General features: G+C 52.3%; 1 protein-coding gene across 1 annotated transcript in view; it reads left to right on the top strand.

Annotated features, from left to right (window-relative positions):
• Positions 1 to 15,724, top strand: part of KIF6 (kinesin family member 6) — a 396,116-nt gene that overhangs the window by 353,714 nt on the left and 26,678 nt on the right. Inside the window, exons 16-17 of the mRNA XM_065913300.1 lie at positions 2,318 to 2,368; positions 15,345 to 15,429. Coding sequence (XP_065769372.1) covers positions 2,318 to 2,368; positions 15,345 to 15,429 — 136 coding nt within the window. The remainder of the gene's footprint in view (positions 1 to 2,317; positions 2,369 to 15,344; positions 15,430 to 15,724) is intronic.

The following is a 15,724-nucleotide window of genomic DNA, read 5'->3' as shown; positions in this document are numbered from 1 at the left end:
CTCCAAGGTGGAGCTGAGGGCCCTGGGGATGTTTAACCCAGAGAGGACATGTCTAAGTGGAGAAACCATAGCATCCTCAGATGTATGAAGAGGTCTCACTGACCATGAGAGAGGATCCTTTCTCTATGCTGTTCCAGAGAACAGACCAAGTCCACGTGGGAAAATTAGAAGGAGTCATGCATCAACACCACATCAGTAATTCCTTATGTATGGTTTAACCGGTGGAACAGCCCAGGTACATGCAAGTGAGAAGTTAAGTAACCATTTCATTCTGTAGAAGGGACTCCTCAATTAGGTGGGGAAATTAAACTGAATGGCCTCTGCCATCCCTCCCAACCTTAATAGTCTAGGAATGCCCTAGAACTTTCAGGGAATGACCAGGTCTCCTGTGACCACTTCACTGGAAACTCAGTTCAGGCGTAGCCTTTTAACCTTTTAGGCATGGGCTGTGCTGAGTCGCTTCAGTCGTGTCCGACTCTACGACACTAGGGACCATAGCCCACCAGCCTCCTCTGTCCATGGGATTCTCCAGGGAAGAATACTGGAGTGATTGCTGTGCCCTCCTCCAGGGGATCGTTCTGACCCCGGGATCCAACCTACATCTCTAAAGTCTCCTGCATTGGCAGGCAGGCTCTTTACCACTAGCACCAGCTGGGAAGCCATCTGAGACATAGAACGTACTTTATACGAGGAAAGGAGGCGGTGAAGTTCCCAGGCTCTCTCAGAATCCCCCAGTGACCTGATGTCGTATCCCAAATGGGATGTGCAGTACAGACAGCCCTGACATGTTAACTAGTGCGTGGAGCCCTGGGACATAAACAAACCCCAGGGCGGCCGCTGCAGCCAGGCCTCAAGCACGGCATCACGGAGCTTCAGAGATGGGGGAAGCTGGGCGGTCATTCCGTCCCAGCTCCTACCCCAGGCAGGAATCCTCCGTCCAACAGCCCAGCACGTAGCTGCCCAGCTCCTGCTTGAGCGCCTTCAGGAGGGGACCCACTACTTGGCCAGGAGATTTAGTCCATTTTGAGACAACTTAATCCACATGGAGACAGTCCTCGTGAGCCATTTCTTTCTTCCCCATATTGAGCCCCAAATCTGCCTTGGTTCAACTTGACTTTTACCCTCGGCAGTAGGACAGAAATAAATCTGTTGCCTCAGCCATATAACAATGTTTAGATTTTTAAAGACAGTCATTGTCTCCAGAACTCCAAATATTTTTTTTTTCTGTCTAAACATCTCCAGTCACCTTAGCCATTTCTCACATGGTGTGGTTTCAGACCCCTCACCAGCCTGGTTACCATCTTATAAGTATTTTCTGTTTTATGAATGTTCTTTACAAAAAGTAGCTCCTAGAACAAATAACCAACTGTATTCTGACCACTGCAGTGTACAGCGGTGCTCTCACCGCCCTTGTTCCGCTCACTGTGAAAAGTGAAAATGCTAGTCCCTCAGTCGTGTCCGACTCTTTGCGACCCCGTGGACTGTAGCCCGCCAGAATCCTCTGTCCGTGGAATTCTCCAGGCAAGAATACTGGGGTGGGTTGCCATTTCCTCCAGGGGATCTTCCCGACCCAGGGATCGCACAAACCTGGGTCTCCTGCATTATAGATGGATTCTTTACCCTCTGAGCCACCAGGGAAGCCGCTAGACCTGTATTCATGCAATATGGTATTAGACGTGTTTCCTACCAAATGACCAACTGTTGTGTTCATATGAATGTTATCGTCCACTAAAACCACAGTATTTTTTTTTTGTTTGACACTATTTATTTATAGCTTAAAAGAAAGAAGTGGATTTCAAGGGGGCCCAATAAATTATTAGAAGATCAAATCCTGCCTCCCCCTGCATTAATAATGGACATACAGAGCTATTTAAGAGACTAGAGCCCCAGCAAAGCTATGAGGGACAGACTGAGATGACTGAACCCGTAGATACTGCCCCCAAAGGTGGAATGTGTGTGCTGGGGCCTGGCCTCTGCAGCCTCTTCTTCCAGACATTCAGGGCATGACGGGCTCTTCTTGGAAGCTGTACCCACCTTTTAAAAAATCTTTATTTATCTATTTTTCTGTGCCAGGTCTTAGTTGCAGCCTGTGGGGTCTTCAACTGTGGCATGTGGGATCTAGTTCCCTGACCAGGGTTCGAACCCAGGACCCACCCCTGCATGGGGAGCACGGAGTCTCCAGGGAGGAGAGGTCCCTGTGCCCTCTTTTGTCTTTCTCACGCTGCCTAACGTCTCTAACTCGCCACCTGCTTCCAAGGCCACCGCTTCCTCCAGCCCGCTGAGGACTCACCAGGGCTTTCCTCTGTGTCTTTGACAGGTCGCCTGAAGGAGGAGATCACCCAGCGGCACGTGCAGCAGGTGGCTCTAGGTGGGTACAGGGTGGGGCCTGCAGGCGGACGGTGAAGGTCACACAGGCTGACCTGGGGACCCCACGCCTCGCTGGCCCTCAGGAAGGTCAGGGGTGGGGAGGACCGCTGTCGGGGCGGCTTCCTCTGGACGCCCCTCCTCTCTGGCGCCAGGCTCTGCCTCCAATGTGCTTGCGTCCGGCGGCCAGCACCTGGCACCCACCCTCCCAGTGGCTGCCTCATCCTCTGACCTTTTCCACCCCACAGTCCAACCTGAACTCACCGGCTATATCCCAGCCCCTCAGGGTCCTACTTGGAGCTTTCTAGAACCATGACCAGCTAATCCCAGAAGGGACAATTGGTGGTGAAAACAGCTCCCGGTGGCTGAACGCTCTCTGTGCACTGTTTGTGTGCCCAGCAGTCCTGAGGTCAGCACCTTTTCTGGATGAAGGTGATTCGGTGGCTTGCCCAGGGTCACAGGCTAGCAACTGTTGGCGCTAAAACTTGAACCAGGCCTCTGAGTCCACCCTGGGCGCCCTTGGTCCGCATGCTATTTACTGCCCACAGCAATGATGGGCCCAGAACGCAAGCACTAAGCCAATAGAGTGATATTCTGAAAGGCCCTGGGCATCCACTGAAAATGCCCCCTTGTGATACACAACCCAGGAAAGTCACCCAGGGAGCGCATTCGCCTCCCTGGAAAGCTGGTGGAGCAGGGTTCCTGGGCAGGACCCCCGTGTCCTCACCACCTAGCTGGGGATCAAGACTTCTAGAGCTTTGATTAAATAAGCTATTCTTGTATTCCAAGCAAGGGGGTCCCCCTTGAGAATGTCTGACCCCCGGAATCACCTATAGCTGGAGAAACCTTGCACCCAGGGTCTCTGGGGGCTACGGAGCTGAGCCCCAGCATCATCAGGGTAATCCATTTGACTCCAGTAACTTGGATTAAGGGGGAGGTTGGTTGTTCACTTTCGGTCATAACAATGATCATATCAAATAACTAGCGATTACATCAGAAACATACAACAAGGAAGCCAAAGACACACAGACAGAACCCAAGCTTTTCCCTGTTGGGCCTGGGACTGAAGGGTCGGGCAGATGTGCAGGGGCTGCCCTTCTCTTGCCAGAGGCCTGTGCAGGGGCTTGGAGCTGAAATTCTGTGCAGGGTCAGCAGAGCACCTTCTTCCAAATGCAGCAGGCTCCTGGGGTCCTCACTCTCAGGGCCAGGCTTGGGCGGGGCACAAGAACCTCCAGTGGAAGCTGTGTCGAGGTGCAGGTCACTGAATGGGGAGTTATCCCTGGGGCTGCCCCATAGGCCTCTTCTCCAGTATCCATGATGCTTGTTGAGCAGAAACAATGATGTGGAAAATGCCACTCAAATCATTCCAAGGGCAGTTTTGCTCTAGGGCCTGGGGAGCCGTTTCCATGGCTTTCAGGGCAGGACGTGCTCCAGTCTTTCTGCTCCCGCAGTCCCAGCCCTGCCACGTGTCTTCAACAGCAGACTGCTCCTTAATTCCTCCGCTCACCTCTCTGGAGCCTTCTTCCAAAGTGTAGCCGGTGTCAGGTTCAGCAGGGCCCAGCTTCGCCCGAAGTAATCAGCAAACCTCAAACGAAAAACACTGTGGCTGAGTCTAATTAAGAGCATTTGAAATGCCTATTTATCTTAAAAAGCCGACTATCCCAATTAAAGAGGAAGTGGTACCGTCTCCAGCTGCCATCTTGAGATCAAACGCCACGTTGCTATCCAGGCGCCTTGGGAGCTTGTCTGACGGGTCTGTGGACCCACCGGTGCACTGTGTCCCAGGGGCTCTCAGCTCAGAAACTTCCCCTTGAGAGAAAGTCTCGATGCAGCAGGTCACTTACAGCGCCATTTCCTGCCTTAACCCTCGCCCCTCAGACTAGCGTTGGGGCTGAAGGCCAGGACGCACAGCTTCTGTAAGACCAAAGACAACTCACTCAGTGCATTTGGCTTCCTGACGTTCTGTAGTTTGGGCTTCACTGGAGCGATGAGGCGGTGACTACGCCCGCTCTCGCCCTTCCACTCCTGTGGGTTTGTTTGTACGGCGGTCCCTTCCCTTTCTATTATATTTATTTGTCTGCTGCTTCTCCTCTCTACTTTCCCTTCATTTCTAACATTCCCTTTGGTAGTATTTCTTTATTTTGCTTCGTGTTCCTAAGTTTCCATGAATGTGCAGGCAGGGGTTGGTTGGCTGGGTTTGGGATTTTGGGGGGTGGGGGGTTCAGGAGTAACAAGTGAGTCTGAGCAGGAGAGGTTTTCCCATGTATTCTGCATAAGAATGCATCTCTGTTTGTGGGCCTAGACATAAGCCCAAGAAAATTTGCAGAAAGGCAGTTTCGAAAAGCAGAGGTTTAATGGTGAGGTGAGAGATGCCATGGGGCTTTCCAGGTGGCGCTAGTAATAAAGAACCCGCCTGCCAATGCAGAAGACATTAGAGACTTGGGTTCAGTCCCTGGGTTGGGAAGATCTCCTGGAGGAGGGCATGGCAAGCCACTCCAGTATTCTTGCCTGGAGAATCCCATGGACAGAGGAGCCTGGCGGGCTACAGTCCCTGGGGTTGCAAAGATTCGGACATGACTGAAGGGGCAGCGCGCACACATTGTTCTATCCACTCTCCTCTTCCCACTGTAGCCCCGAACCAACTCAACTTTGACCTTCCCCACAAAGCCTCGCCTGCCCCCTTCTCCCCAGTCTGCTTGTCCTCCAGCCTTGGGCACCTCTGCTGGAGCACCACCCTTGTCCTGTAATTATTTATCTCCATATCTATTCTCCACACGAAAATACGAGCTTCTGGGAAGCTAGGTGCAGTCGAATTCATCTCTGTCCCCGCAGCAGCTGGCACAGGCAATAAACAGGCCAGAGTCAACGCTTCCCCAGATGACTCTGAGACTCACGCATCTTACAGAAGTGTAATGAGACATTTGAACATAAAATAAGTCCATTTAAAGGAAGTAGAAGGAGTAAATGCCTTTGGACCCCACAGCTGAGCAGATTACAGCGTGCAGGCAGTAAATCCGACTCTGTCTTATCTAGCCACGGGGCAGAAAGAGGAGCAACCGGAGTTCCATAGTTTTCATTTTCTGACAACAGGAAGCATGCTAATTTATCTACAGAAACAGAATTTCTTCTGGAACCAAACACAAAGCAGAATTTATTGTGAGGACCTTTGTATAAAGGACTCTGAGTGACACAGTGAACGTCATCGTCAGCTGCAGTTTTGCAGAGGTTGCTGAAATGTTGAGAGGCCCATCAGGAGCGCGTGACTCGCTGAGGGTGTCTCTGGGAGCGGCGAGGTGACGCGCGCCGGGCGCCCAGCCCCCTGATGGCCACACGAAGCAGGAGCAGGACGGGGAGAAGCCGCCCCAGGACGCAGGGCTGTGCCCTCTCTCTCAAGTGTCTCTGCTGAGCAGTATTTGATCGGGGCTGGCTCTCCTTCAGCTCACCATCAGAATTCTACCAAGTGCCTGTGATTAAAATTTAAAAGGCACATGGCACTGCTGAGAGGCATGTGAAATGTGACAGGTGAGAGCGTGCACCAGGCCCTCGGGGCTCAGAGAACTGAGCAGAGAGCGGGCCCCGAGGTGTCACCAGGGCCGTGGGCCTGAACCGGGCCTGGAAGAATGGGCAGGACTCGGAACCTCAGAGAGGAGCGTGGGGGCAGAGGGGGCTGGGGTGTGTGTGTGCGTGTGTATGCGTGTGTGTGGTGTATATGTGTATACGTATATGTATGTGGGGCATATGTGTGCATGTGGTTTGTGTGTGAGATATATGTATGTATGAATGTAGGGGGTGTGTGTGGTATATATGTATATGTATGTGGGGATATGTATGTATGTAGTCTCTGTGTGTATATGTGTATAGGGGTGTATGTGTGTTTGTAGCATGTGTGTTTATGCATGGGGGTGTATGTGTGTGGTATCTATGTTTATGTATGTGGGGATATGTATGTATGTAGTCTGTGTGTATATATGTGTATGGGGTGTATGTGTGTGATATATATGTATATGCGTGTGGGAATATGTATGTATGTAGTCTGTGTGTATATATGTGTATGGGGGTGTATGTGTGTTTGTAGCGTGTATGTTTATGCATAGGGGGTGTATGTGTGTGGTATATATGTTTATGTATGTGGGGATATGTATTATGTAGTCTGTGTGTATATATGTGTATGGGGGTGTATGTTTGTAGTGTGTGTGTTTATGCATGGGGGTGTATGTGTGTGGTATCTATGTTTATGTATGTGGGGATATGTATGTATGTAGTCTGTGTGTATATGTGTATGGGGGTGTATGTGTGTTTATAGCGTGTGTGTTTATGCATAGGGGGTGTATGTGTGTGGTATATATGTATATGTGTATGGAGGGTGTATGTGTGTTTGTAGCGTGTGTGTTTATGCATGGGGGTGTATGTGTGTGGTATCTATGTTTATGTATGTGGGGATATGTATGTATGTAGTCTGTGTGTGTATATGTGTATGGGGTGTATGTGTGTTTGTAGCATGTGTGTTTATGCATGGGGGTGTATGTGTGTGGTATGTGTTTGTTTTGTGTGTGGAGGAGGCAGGGGGAGGATGACTCTGTGGGAGCTGATCTGAAATCTTCCAGATAGAAGGCTAAAAGGGTGAGGTGGGCCAATTCATTGAGAGCCTTGAACCTGAGCATTTCCCTCACAGGCAGTTGAGCCACTGGACATTTTAGAGCAAGGAAGGAAGTCCTGGTCAGAGAGGCCTTTTAGGAAAAGAAAGCCCCAAGCAGGAGCACGTGTTCCTCAGCATTCACTACTTGACTGAGGAGTAAATAGTCTGCGCCACCCTGGGGACCCCCTCGCCCACCCACCCACCCAAGCCTGCACCCAGCCCCTGCACCGGGCGCCTCCTCTGGGTACACACACCTACAGCCCCATCCGGGGAGGATGGTGCTCCTGCCGCCTCTGAGTAAACCTGCTGCAGATGCTGCCCAGAGAGATCTGGGGCCGCCTGGGAGCCCCACACTGACCACTCACTCTGCAGAAGCAGGTGGCTGCAGTGCCCCATGGGCCCTCGAATGACCACCGGGCAGGGCCCACTAGCCTGACCTGAAGACCCAACAGAGAGAGCGCTGAATCCCAGCAGGGCCTCCAGGAGGGCCGGGAGGGGCCCTGACCCTGACGGCTCCTCCCTGTTCTAGCTCCGAGTGCTCTGAGAAGCTTCTGTCTCCCAAACAGAATCCCCGCAGTGACCTCTCGTGGCATCCCGGCTGTGCTCCACACACAGGCCACTGCCATTGCCACCTTCTGCCACTCGGTGGAAAGCTGTTTAAGACTGAGTCTTGCAATACTCTTTTGGAATTATGAGCCTGGGAACAACAAATCTGAGAGAAAACAAAAAGCCAGACCGTCATCAATTGATTCAGCAGATTTGACTGAGCACCTAGTATGATCCAGAACAGGAATTCCAAGATATGGAGAGGAACCCCTGATGGAGACAACTGCAGGGACCCTCCTGGATCAGTGGTTTTCAGAATGGGCTCTGTGGGACCCCACAAGGATGAGAGAACCCAGGGTATGAATGGCAGCACCCCCCGGTTTTCACCTGGATCAACCAAAACAACTTCTATTTCTCTTCTTACCACTAAGCCTTTGTTTGGAAAAAAAAAAAAAAAAAAAAGTTCTGTTGCTTTCAGTAACCTTCCTCCCTCTCAGTTGTGGAGGCTGGAAGCCTAGATCACAGTCAGGTTCTGATGAGGGCCCTCTCCTGGGTACAGACTGCTGTCTTCTCATTGTGTCCTCGCATGGTGGAAAGATCACGCTAGATCACTGGTCTCCTCTTAGAAAGGCACTAATCTCATTCATGAGGGCCCCACCCTCATGACCGAATTACCTCCCAAAGGCCCCACCAGCAAATATCATCAAGTTAGGGCTTCAATTTCGGCATGTGAATTTGGAGCCAGGGGCTGGGGAGGGGGGTGGTGGGCAGGGGGACACATTCCATTGGTAGCAGTCAAACACAGAAGACAGAATTCTAACCCCTCAACCTCATATGCTGGATTAAAATGTGTCATGGCCATCTACTCCACCTGCCCTGGTGCTTGGCCAGTCTCAGCCCAGGAAAGCTCTCAGTGTTTGGTAGGTCCTACGCTATTGCCAGTGTAGTGGAGCTGCGTGAGGCCCTCCCACTTCCCCCAAAGAAACTGATGATGAGTTTGGGAAACCTGGGTTGTCTGTGCTCAGATACAAATGATGGGTGCTGTGTGTTCCAAATAACCAAGAAGAAGCTCTAAGTGGTGCTTTGAAAATACTGGTGTTGGGCTTCCCTGGTGGCTCAGTGGTAAAGAATCCACCTGCCAATGCAGGAGATGCTGGGTCCAGTGTGATGGATTTTAGGGATCCCAAGCTTCCTGCTAATGTCTCTCTGAAAAGGCACCAAGATTGAGGCATTTGGTCACCACTGGTCAGTGAGGCTAAAGTGACAGTGGGTAGAATTGCCAAGGGACTCATGCCCTGAGAGAAACCCTGAGTTCAGAATTGTGGGCACTTCTGAAGAGTGAGGCAGCCTCCGTGGACTGGATGCAGGAAGGAGCAGCCTCTGCACAGACCTGCCCCAGGCAGAGTGGGGGATGCCAGGACCCTCAGAAAGAGGGTCACTGTGCCGGGCTCTGGGTGGTGCAACCAGAGAATGCTGAGGAGAAAATGGAGGTGCAGCTGGGGTCCCAGCAGGAAGGGCTGTGGAGAGACAGGAGGAGGAGAGAGCTCCAGTTTGAGCAGAGGTGATCGTGTTCGGGAAGTGAGAGAGGAAACCAGACATGCCTTCCTGTGAACACGGAGCACTTCCGGGGTCCCCCTTGTACTGCTCGCCAGTCCACACTGACCCTCTGTGCGGGCTGCATCCTCCTCCAGGAATGCAGTGAGGGGAGCAATGTGGAAAGAGAGAGGCCCCCATCTCGGCAGCCTTTTTGTGGCACAGAGGCCCAAAGTGGACACAGAAGGGGTGACTCAGGCAGGAAGGGATGTGGCCGGCCTTCTATGAGCAGAGTCCATGCTTCAAAGAGGCGTATGGAAGGATCTTGACGGTACTGTTGGCCATATGAAGGGAATGGCAACCCCTCCAGTTTTCTGGCCTGGAGAATCCCATGGACAGAAGAGCCTGACAGGCACAGCCCCTGGGGTCACAAAGAGTCAGACCTGACTGAGCGACTGACACTTTCACTTTCACTATGGCCATCTGTGCTCTCGGGAATCGCCCATTCTCCCTTCAGGGAAGATGACGGCGGTGAGTGGGGGCCAGAGAAACGATCCGCCGCAGCCCTGGGTCTGCAGGGTATTCATCACACCCTTGAGTCTGAGCCAGCCGCGGGCAGCAACGGCGTTACACAAAATCAGTACCAAGACGGATGGCAGCACCGGGCGGCCGGCAGCCTGTGATCACTCCAGTTGGCGATTCACTTGAGCCATTAAACAGGAAATGGTCTGATGGAGAAGCCAGAGTCTTTGCTTCTGAGCTGCTGACCGTCGTGGTCATTGAGCCTACTGACATCATCCATCTTCGGGAGAACAGGCATGCTGACTTCTGAAAGGGGATGGGGCAGGGCTACCTGGGTTCTATGAGACAGTCTAGCCCAAGGAGGCCCAGAGTGGGTGTTTGGGAAGCGGACCCTGAGTCAGATAGCTGAGGCCGCCCACCAGAATGCTCCCGTGGCTCTGATGTCTCATCTGCCACGAGAGGGTCACATAATTTACAGCCTCCTCCACATAGGGCCCTGGCCTTCCTCCCCAGAAGCCCACAGGGCCCCTTTGGGTTCAGTTCAGTTTAGTTCAGTTATTTAGTCATGTCCGACTCTTTGTGACCCCATGGACTGCAGCACGCCAGGCCTCCCTGTTCATCACCAGCTCCAGGAGTTTACTCAAACTCAAGTCCATGAAGTCGGTGATGCCATCCAACCATCTTATCCTCTGTCGTCCCCTTCTCTTCCTGCCCTCAATCTTTCCCAGCATCAGGGTCTTTTCAAATGAATCAGTTCTTCACATCAGGTGGCCAAAGTATTGGAGTGTCAGCTTCAACGTCAGTCCTTCCAATGAATATTCAGGATTTCCTTTAGGATGGACTCGTTGGATCTCCTTGCAGTCCAAGGGACTTTCGGTTGTACCTGGCTGGAAATGTCAATCCTGCCTCCCTTGAGACTCCTAGCAGACAGTTAAGGAGACAAGCAGGCTGGCTCGGAGTGTTCTGGGGGCTGACCTCAGGCATCAGGCTCCCGTGGGTAATGTGGATGAGACCGTTCCTCATACCCAGCGGGTGAGCTGCAAATGCCAAGTGGAATCAGGGCGCAGGCGGTGGGTTCGGTTAGGAAAGGGTAGTCCACACAGGCCAGCACACGAGGGAGGGGCTGAGGGTTTCTCTCAGCCCCCGAGCCCCACATCAGAAAGGCATTCGTGCAAAAGAGCATCACCTGCCAGTACCAAGGGCGACTTCAGTGATCTACCCTGTGGCAAGCCTTCAATCTGCGGGTCACTTGCAGAGGAAGAAGCACCAGCTTTGAAATCAGGCAGAGCAGGGTCCTGACTGGCTCTTTTTACCTGCAGTGTGATCCTGGAGAAGCTCACTTCCACTGTCAGAACTCAGTTTCCCTGTCTGTGATGGGAGCTGCTATAGAAGAGCCTCAGAGAGTCACATGTTCAGATTTTATCCTCCACCTGAGAGGGCCAAGTGCAGGCGATTCCAGCCCCACGGAGACCGTGGCTTCTTGCTGCAAAGCCCTGAGCCCCTTCACCCCACAGTGGTTTCCAAAGATCTGGAAGGCGGGCGGGGGGTAAAGTGCCACTCAGGCTCCCGTAGAGAGTCTTACGTGAACCCCTGCAGATCTGGCACCCTCGGTGACTCCCACATGAAGTACTTCCATTGAAACTGGATGTAGAGCCTTGAGCGGTTTTTTTTTTTTTTTTTTAAGATTCTTTTTTAAGATTCTTTTGATGTGGACCATTTGTAAAGTCTTTATTGAATTTGTTACAGTACTGTTTCTGCTTTATGCTTTTGGTTTTTTGGCCAAAAGGCATGTGGGGTTCTTAGCTCCCTGACTAGGGATTGAACCCACACCCCCTGCATTGGAAGGCTAAATCTTAACCGCTGGCCTGCCGGTGACGTCCCTTGAGCAGTTTCTTAACAAGGGGTGAGCACTGAATCACAGGGGGCATCTGCCATCAAATCCTAACTCCATGTGTCAGGGTAGGGCCCAGTGGTCTCTTGCTTTTACAGGCTCGTTAAGTGATTCTCAGGTTCACCCCCTGTAAAGAGCCCATGAACAAAAGAAATGAGATTCACACATTTCAGACATGGACTGACTATAGGAGAGTTTGGGGTGGGGGGGGTGTAGGGTGCAGGGAGGTGATCTTTCCAGTGCCCCCCAAATCACGCCAGGTATAAGCAGACCCACAGGAGGCTGGCCTTCCCTACCAGCCCCCCTCTTTTCTTTATGCTGCTGATTCCCCAACACCTGACTCATCAGAGGTAGTAGGGTCACCCTGGGAACGTGCGGGCCCTGCTTGAAGTGCCGGTTATCCTTTGACTGCTCAGGGGCTTCCTCTGTGTGTGACACTCAGACCCACAGCCGCTAGAATTAAGCCCTCCTTCGCTTGTGTGTTGTTTGGGAGCCGGCTGCCCACAGTGTGACCTCCTGGGCCCCTCAGGGCTGTGACCTCCTGTGCTTGAAAGGAGGTGACTGTCAGGCTTGAAAGGAGGTGACTGTCAGGCGACCCGAGGCCCTGTTGCTGGCCTCAGGCCCAGTGGGCACGGAGACCCACGAAGCCCAACTGCCCTTTACTTGCTCCCCCTGCCTCTCTTCCTGCTCAGCCACTTTGTCTGGTTCCCACTGAGCTCCCAGCCCCTCTTTCTCTTGAGAGACGGCTGATAAGCCAAGCCTCAGGAAGCAGCAGAAGTAGCCAGGGGCTGTCTCCTGGTGGGGTTACAATGCATTTCACTCGGCAAACATCACTTTGGCCGAGAGGCCCCTTTGGTTCCCATGGCAACGCAGATGGCTTGTGTCTTGGGGGTACGCTGTGCCCTCATTCTGGCTGCCTGAGTCCCGGAGTCCCAGCTTTCTTTCCCAGATCCTTTCACTACCCTGGCGCCACCTCACATTAACTATTCTGTTTGCAGCAGCTTTGTCTTAACCGGCAAATCAACTACTTGGCTTGGCCATCAAAGAAACAGATCACGCCATTCCCTCTCCTCAGCAGCCCCCAGCCTCTCAGCTCTCACAAAGCCAACGTCCCCACCAGGCCCTTGAGGTCCAGCACGATCTGGCCTCAGGTGGCTCAGCGGGTGAAAGAATCCACCTGCAATGCAGGAGACCTGGCTTCAACCCCTGGGTTGGGAAGATCCCCCTGGAGAAGGGAGAGACTGCCCACTCCAATATTCTGGCCTGGAGAATTCCACGGACTGTATAGTCCATGGGGTCACAAAGAGTCGGACGCAACCTAGTGACTTTCACTTTCACACTTTCACTTCCCCCAGAGCAGGGTCATCACCGTCTCTCAGGGAGTCCCTTCGTCTGGGTCAAAAAGTGTTAAAAGGAAGAAGAGTCACAGCTTTTTTTTTTCTTTTTTTAACAGACTCAGAGATACATGCACCCATTGCAGATACTGTTAGGAAAGGAAATATTCACATTTCGAGTCCCATAGTTATCAGCATGGCGTTGAGGTACTTCCTGACTTTTCCCAGAGAGGACAAGGGCCCATGAACGCTGTGGGCACCGAGGGTGCCCTGGAGTCTGGACAAAGAGCAGAGGGACCAGTCCCTGCCCTCGGGGACTTGCGCTGCCTGCGTCTGGGGAAGCCACAGGCCACTAGGACGGGCAGCCTGGATCATTAGGGCCACTAAGATGCACCGGCTTGGGGGCCAGCACAGACTTCCTCTGAGAGGTCTATGGTGTCTATGGAGTGAGACGCGTGCTCAGCCAGTTTACAAGTGACAGGTGACCCTTGACACAAGGGAGAGAGAAACAGGTGCCCGGCAGATTAAGAACAGAATCCCAATCCGCTTAGCATATTTGTCAGTGAGTTAGATAGCAACATAAAAAGCAACCAAAAGGGAAAGAATAGTGGCATGCCAAAATGAGGACCCCTCAGCAGGCTAAACCTCCGACAAATGGGAAGTGTTGCATCTGGGATCCAAAGGACAGTCACTGTGAAATACAATGCATTTTGACAACCACTCATAAAAATAGGAACATATGTCAACTGACTACAAGACTAATAGAGGACAGTGACAAACTGACAGAGCCATGACAATGTCCACACTGCTGAAATACAAAAGCTGTGCTGGATGTTGCCTGGTGTAAGCATTTAGCTCTTTAGAACCAGGGAAACTGGGTTCACAGCCCAGCTCTACCACTTGTTAGCTGTGTGACTTGGACTTAGTTACTGATCTCTCTGAGCCTCAGACTCTTTAACTTAAATGAGCTGGTAATGCCTCTCCTGCTGGGTTATTTTGAGAATTAGCAATAAGGTGAATAGAGCACCTAGCCCAGTGCTTCGTAGGACTTGGCAGGATCTGGAATATAGGAGATGCTCAATAATGATCATTGCTAGTAATTCACCTCCCATAGAAATATTGAACATGGATTTTTCAAAGCTAGGAGAACTGTCCTCCACCCTGCCCCTCCTGGGCCTGTCTGGAATATGATGTCGAGATGCAGATGCCATACTTATGATCAGTTAGAAGGTCACCATGTCACTGAGCCTAAGATGAGGGAATTATGTGGAGTCAGTCTGAGAATAAAGCTCCAGACAGATGTGACAGTTTGTTGTGGTGGTGGTTGTTAAAGTATTTAAAGAATCGTCAGATTAAGAAGGAGGACATACTGTGCTGCTCCAAAGGTCCAAAGTAGAGGTGAAAAGAAGTTAGTGGGGCAGGTCTTGGCTCCAACTAAGAGGAAACAGAAAAAAAAAAAAAAAAGAGGAAACAGAGCTGCCCTCAATGACATGCTCTCATGCAAAGCAGTGAGCCCAGCACCTGGCAATACCGCGGCAGAAAACGCTTGACCATCCTCAAAAACATCATCAAAGCAATTTCTGATTCCAGAGCCCTTGCGACTAAACAAACCTGGATTTAGATCCAAGCTCCTCTAGTTAGCTACGTGGCCTTGGGCAGGTTGACCTCTTTGAATCTCCATGCCCTTATCTGTAAAATGGAAACAATTGCCTGATCATGTCCATTAAGTGCCCGACCCGTGGTAGAGTCTCCCCTCCAAGGAGCAGAAAGTGGGGCTGCATGACTTCTAAGATGCCTTCCGAGTAAGACATGCCATGCAACCGCCGAAAGCCTCCTGGGAGGATAGACAGACCCCAACCACCGGGCTATGGGCTCCAGACAAGCCCAGTAGCACCCGGAGCCGGCAACCTGGTAACCAGCTGCAGCGGCTGGCATGTCGGGGCCGCAGCCCTCACCTAGGGCTTGCGAGGGTCCTGTCATGCTGCCCCAGGACAGGGCATCTGAGCGCGGGTCTCAGCCCCAGGTGCACGTTGGGTTAGTCAGGCTTAGAAACAGCGCTTTGGGGGGAAGGCAAAAGCGGGGCACGTGGCTTGAGGCTGGAGAATTCGGCACCTTAGGTGGTGTAAGGTAAGATGTGGGCCATTTTAGTGATGCCTTCTTGGTTTATGATGGGCTCTGTATCAAAAGAAGGGGGAATGCTCTTTTGCATCTTCGCTGTTGACTCAAGAAGGAATGAGGGAACCCTACAGGGAAAGGACTGATAGTGACATAAGGAATAAGGAAGACTGTGGGTTTACATCCAAAGCATAATCACGGAAGCCTCCTCATGGCCTTTCGGCCAAGCAGTGGCTGCCACCCAGAGGAGACGGGTGAAGCAAGCTCCCGTCCAGAGACCCTACAGGGACTCGCTGGGTCTCCTCTCAGCTTGGGAGGCTCGATGACTCTGACATCTGCTCTAAACATCACACTTTCCCTTTCATCCTCCCTGGAGTGAGCTCTCAGCATCTCCCTTCTCCAGGTATCTCAGAAAACATCCCCGTGCCCTCAATGCCAGACCAGCTGGAAGAGAAGCTGCGATCACAGCTGGAGGAAGAGAAGAGAAGGTACCCTTTCCTTTCACCGCACACACCCTGATCCCTGCCCCCCAACCACCACCACCACCCCTGCCCCTAGAGGGTCCTCGGGACCACCTGGAGCTTTGGGGCAGGGCGGGGGGGGGGGGGGGGGGGGGGGGCGCCAACCCCCACCCCGCCAACCCAGGCCTGCAGCTCCTCTGAGAAGTGGGTCCTAAACCAGCTGGAGGAGGCGCCAACGTTAAGCATGTGGTCGTGAGGTGCAGGAAACCAGCCGAGGAAGGATGAGGCTGTAGTGGGGAATAGAAGGTGCAGCCAGGCTCCA

Source organism: Muntiacus reevesi, chromosome 20, assembly GCF_963930625.1.
Source record: "Muntiacus reevesi chromosome 20, mMunRee1.1, whole genome shotgun sequence".
NCBI classification, from domain to species: Eukaryota; Metazoa; Chordata; class Mammalia; order Artiodactyla; family Cervidae; genus Muntiacus; species Muntiacus reevesi.
The sequence above is the reverse complement of the archived record's forward strand: the minus strand, read 5'-3'. Positions and strand labels throughout refer to the sequence as shown.